The sequence below is a fragment of the Silene latifolia genome, chromosome 6 (assembly GCF_048544455.1).
Source record: "Silene latifolia isolate original U9 population chromosome 6, ASM4854445v1, whole genome shotgun sequence".
In the NCBI taxonomy this organism is placed as follows: Eukaryota; Viridiplantae; Streptophyta; class Magnoliopsida; order Caryophyllales; family Caryophyllaceae; genus Silene; species Silene latifolia.
Window position 1 is genome coordinate 28,725,984 of NC_133531.1, and position 5,203 is coordinate 28,731,186.

General features: G+C 35.4%; 1 protein-coding gene across 2 annotated transcripts; it reads left to right on the top strand.

The window, feature by feature from the left end:
- Positions 1 to 700: 700 nt before the first annotated feature.
- Positions 701 to 4,394, top strand: LOC141586619 (growth-regulating factor 6-like). 2 transcript variants are annotated; one of them, XM_074407910.1, is made up of 4 exons: positions 701 to 1,224; positions 2,198 to 2,425; positions 3,094 to 3,445; positions 3,565 to 4,394. In XM_074407910.1, exons 1-4 carry the CDS (start codon positions 942 to 944, stop codon positions 4,115 to 4,117), a joined length of 1,416 nt encoding a protein of 471 aa, XP_074264011.1. In that variant the 5' UTR covers positions 701 to 941; the 3' UTR covers positions 4,118 to 4,394. The 2 variants fall into 2 exon arrangements, with proteins under 2 accessions (XP_074264011.1, XP_074264012.1); XM_074407911.1 differs by lacking the exon at positions 2,198 to 2,425 and having other exon boundaries at positions 847 to 1,224.
- The last annotated feature ends 809 nt before the right edge of the window (positions 4,395 to 5,203 follow it).

Here is a 5,203-nt window from a genome sequence, read left to right on the forward strand (position 1 = left end):
TATCGCAATACAAGGTCTCAATTTCTACTAGTTGAGATGCACTTGGTGTACATTATCATTAGTATTTTTACAACTGTGAGAAAAAAAATATTTTGTATTATGTACGATTCTACGTCATAATGTCTATTTTCTACCTTCATTTTGTTTTCATATATTTATTTTAAATGATATGACAATTTTACATATTTTTTTTTTCTTTTTTATGATAAAGAAATCTGCAACCTTTATCTTTAGTGCACACTAGGTAATCTCTAAGTATACATGAACACCTGGAAGTGATAGGCTTATAGCCTCCAAATCACTTACTATAACATAGTCCTTTCTATATTATATTTTCTTCCATATTTCCTTAAAACGGACTACTCCGGTTTTCTTCCTCTTTTTTATTTTGGAAATTTTTACTCTTAATTTATTTATCCCTTTCTTATCTCACCAAACCCTACCCAACTCTTACTCCTATTTTATTTTTTCCCTTAATGTTGTGCTCCACAATTTCTTATTTAACTCCTAATTATTCACCCATTTCTCCTATCACACTAAACCCCATCAAACTCTTTTACTCTTATTTTATTCCTTTCCTTAATACCGTGGCCACAAACAATGAGAAACAAATATAAAATTGGAGAAAGTATCAAATTAGGATGACTAACTCGAAGTCTAGGAGATGTTATAAGTTTATAACCCACCAGATACCATAAGTATTATTTTAATGAAAAAATGGTGATAAAAGTTGTTCTTTATCCCTACAGTGAATGGATCAAGTGACATCCATCCTCTCTCTCTCTCTCCCCAATTATTTCTCCATCTCTCGTTTTACCTTCGAAAATATCACATTCCCCTGCTTCATAAAACCACACTAATGTCTCCATTATCCTCTACTAAAACACACTACTTTTCCACTCTTTTATTTACCTCTAATATTTCTTAACCATCCACATTTAATGGACTTTGGTGTTGTAAGTTTTGATGGGTTTTCCTTAGATCATCAAAAAACTACTTCTATTACTTGTGATTTTTCACCCTCTAAAGTTACTAAACTAACCAATGATTTTTCACCCTCTAAAAACCACCTTCTTAAACATTCTTCCTTTGTTCTTTCTGATGATCAACTACAAGAGCAGAATATGTTGAGTTTTTCTTCACCCAAGTTGGAGAATAAAAACTTGCAAAACTCATCATATGAACATTTTCAACACTCTAGCCCAACTTACAGTAAGAATGCAGGTAAAACTTTATTTAAGCAATGATGTCGTAGTATAGTCTAGTGTTTAAGACGGAAGTTTAGTTCCCTGACTCAAACCCATTTATCTAAGTTTTGAGTTTTAGTAAATGGACTATTTAATGGTTAAACATAGACTCCTTTATTATGATCGTCTTACATTATAAGACGGTTTTAGACAAGTTTATTTAAGCAATGTTATTTGGAGGAGGGTTTAGGAAATGGAGAGGCCATTTCCTTTCGGTGATCCAGATTGTATTCTGGCATCATCGAACGACTTAAAATTTATGGGTAAAAATAAAGGGATAATGAGATTTAGTGGAAAAAATATTATTAAATAAGTTTAAGAGAGGAAATGGAGAGGGAATGGAGATGATCCATTTTGTGTTATTTGGTGTTACTATTTGATTGTAATTTAATTGTTAGCGGGTAGGAATGTAATTTAGCATTTGGACTCAATTTGTGTTGGACCTTTGTATATATTTGGGTTTTTTTAGTAGAATATTTTAAAAGTGGTACAATATATTAAGGCATAGAAAGAGGTAAGAAGTGAAAAATAAGCAAAGACATTTCTTTTGCATGTGTTTTGCCTCGAATCTTATGTTTTTCCCTAGCCTTTTCTTTCCCATATGTTGCATTTATTCACATCACAATTTTTACCATGCTTTTAAATTTTTGTGATTAATAAGATGACCTGGGATATAAAAAAATTCCACCTACTGTGTTTAGTTAACATAAATTCTCAAATGACCGCACTATGTCGCGAGTAATTAAGAATCTGTGACAGTCGATGATCTTATAGAGTGTTTAACCAATTAAAGAGCCGTCTAATTTGCGATTATTTGTCATGTGTTGTGGTGTGAAAGTGAATTGTCTAGCATGTGATAAAATAAGTAAATGAGTGGCATAAATTGGTTGTTTGTGTATAAATGCTTGGACCCAAGTGTGACCTTATTTTGGTTTGTTATTATATTGTAGGATATACAAATAATAATGAAGGCATGAATGGAAGAATGTGTTACATAAATGGAGTAAAATGGCCATTTACAACATCACAATGGCTTGAACTTGAGCAACAAGCTTTAATTTACAAATACATTATTGCTAATCAGCCCATTCCTCCTAATCTCTTGATTCCTATTCAAAGAGCTCTTCAATCTGCTGCTTTTTGTAGCTTCCCTCCTGTACTTCTCACTCCCAATTCATGTAAGCTTCTTTTTATCCTACACGTCTCATCTATTGCTATCATTAAGTGAGTTGTATAAGATATTATACAACTGTCGTATATTGTACTACGAATTTCCAAAAAACAAAAAAAATAGTAGTAGAATATTTTTTACATATAAAGTTATTATACAACCGACTTATTTTTAAAGGGAACAGAAATGATGGACCCGTGTCATGAGTATCACTTTTCATAATATTGCAACTTAAAATATTCCTCCGTAAAATTCCTTTGTTATCTATTTCCATTTTAAGTGTATAAGTGAATTGTTATCTATTTCTATTTTTGGTAACTTTATATGTAAAAAGTAGTGTACAAATGGGTGAAATAATAATAATTAAATATTACTTTGTTAGACATCCACTTGCATTTCCTTAGTCTTTGTGCTATATACAATAGATAACAAATGATCGAGACAGGGAGTAGTATTCAATGCATAGATACTCGAATATACAAAAATATCTTCTTCGTTGTCACATTGTGGTAATGTACATAGGCTAAGCTGTCATGTACAGTCTACTGAGTTTGAAAAGGGAGATTTGATTAACTAAAAAATCTAGGGTACTGCTTCACGTGTATCAGTGTATGAGTTTTAAATCTACATGACTACATCTTTGACTTTTGATAAAACCGACAATCATTGGTGCAGATGGATGGAGTCCTTTCCATTTCGGGTTCTCCAATAGTACTGATCCGGAGCCAGGACGGTGTCGGAGGACAGACGGGAAGAAATGGCGGTGCTCACGAGACGCAGTACCTGACCAAAAGTACTGTGAGAGACATATCAACAGAGGCCGCCATCGTTCAAGAAAGCCTGTGGAAGCTCATTCAGGCCTTTCCCTTACTAAACCAACTGCAACTGATACAAACTCATCTGCTCATCTTAACCACAATTTCTCTTCTTCAGCAGCATCCAACACTGTCTCTGTCAACCCCAATTGCAGCTTCTCGGAGTCGCATTCTTCTGTTTCAAATCCTCTATCAACTTCAATGGTTAGCAGGTGAGACCATTGTATTCAGTAACATCTTCCATTCCGAATCAAATTATTAATGCCGAAATCACTGTTCTCTTATTCTGACAATGTGAGAGTAATATTTCTTCTTCTGATGTTGGAATCAGGAATACAGGAGGACTCGATTTTTTCTCCACTGCGAATAACCTCAATTCGAGAGACAGTGCATTCTCAATTGCCACACCCTTCTTGGATGATCGGTCAAACACTTTATGGCCGAAACCACAGGCAGAACCCGAGAGAACTCAACTGTCAATCTCAATTCCCGCAGCACCTGCTGACTACAGGTCATCAACTTCATCACCAACCGGGGAGAAAGTCACCCTTTCTCCTCTAAGACTGTCTCAGGGTATCGACCCAATTCAAATGGGTATGGGTTTAGGTGTCGGGATATGTCAAAGAAAGCAGACTGATTCGGGTTGGGAAACCTGTGTTGGAGGGCCTCTTGGGGAGGTCTTGAAGCCCACCAATAACTACTCAGTGACCCATGCCAAGAGTAGTTTATCAGGCCTTAGCCTATTATCCGCGGAATGGGAAGTAAACCAACAAATGTGTTCATCTCCAACGGGTATCTACAAGAGGACTGCACAAGGTTCTCTTTCGAACAGCAGTGCCGGAAGCAGCTCTCGAGAGAGTTCCTATGTTGCCCCATATTTGTAGTACTATTTTTATAGTGATCAAAGTAAGGATGACAGAAAAACAGGCCTTTGTGTCTTTTAGTAGTGCTGACTTCATGAATTTGTATTTGATATCCTAGTGTATTGTCAGTTTGTTGTATAAACATTTTTTTTTGGCTTTTTTCGGAATAGGGTTTGTGTCATTTTTAGACCCGGTTAACTGGTTGTTCGAGTTGGGTTTTTAGTCTCTGAATCGAGTTTATTTAGGTGCCCATCTTTTTTACATTTGAATTATTTTATGTATTTTTCTGTTAGGACCATTTTAGGTATTCGGTTATTATTTTAGCGTGCTTTTATAATTCATTGAGGGTAAAAGCTAGATTCAGTTTAAAAAATACTAGGTTTAGTTGATTAAATTTCGAGTTTCTCTATTATATATTGAAAGTGTTGCATTAAAAGAAGCTTTATATTGTTCCACATAGGATCAATAAACAATGGACTTGTGGTTTATAAATGGTGCAGTTGTGCAATACTATTAATATGCAATAGGTCTTGGTATAGACGGGTGGGACGAACAAATGGGTAAAGACCTCTAATAAAATGGGTAGGAGGGACAAGGTGGGACACCTCCCATGTGCTTCCCACTTTATGGCAAATTGGTATTTTGTGAGGGGAAATGGTATCCGTCTATATGTATAGACAGATAGTGTCCGTCTATAATGAGAATTTGTGATTAATATGTGTAGTAGTGGAGGGGCTCGGAGATCTAGTAGAACACCTTCGGTGCGGGCCAACGACCTCTCTATCTAAGTCACCTATGACTTTTTTTTTATAGCAGTACATGTACATTAAGTCCCTGTTCTTTTGGACTTAAAGTAAGTCACTTAATTTAAGTGCACTTCAGATCTTATAAGTTCAGTTCAGTTCAGTTCAGTTCAGATCCTATAAGTTCAGTTCAGTTCAGATCCTATAAGTTCAGTTCAGTTCAGATCAAATTAGTTTCAGTCCAAAAGAACAGGGCCTAAGTGATTAAGAGATAAAGGAGAAAATGGGTGGAGGTGAGTATAAGGTGGAAGAAATATAGCGAGGGAACTCTGAAAAGTAGAGTGTCGGTTGAAAGTCAAGCGAG

Excerpts from the sequence above, each read along its gene's own strand:
- LOC141586619 (XM_074407910.1), top strand. The coding sequence starts at position 942 with ATGGACTTTGGTGTTGTAAGTTTTGATGGGTTTTCCTTAGATCATCAA. Across the intron at positions 2,426-3,093 it reads ACTTCTCACTCCCAATTCAT|ATGGATGGAGTCCTTTCCAT; the intron begins GTAAGCTTCTTT and ends TCATTGGTGCAG. Across the intron at positions 3,446-3,564 it reads TCAACTTCAATGGTTAGCAG|GAATACAGGAGGACTCGATT; the intron begins GTGAGACCATTG and ends TGTTGGAATCAG.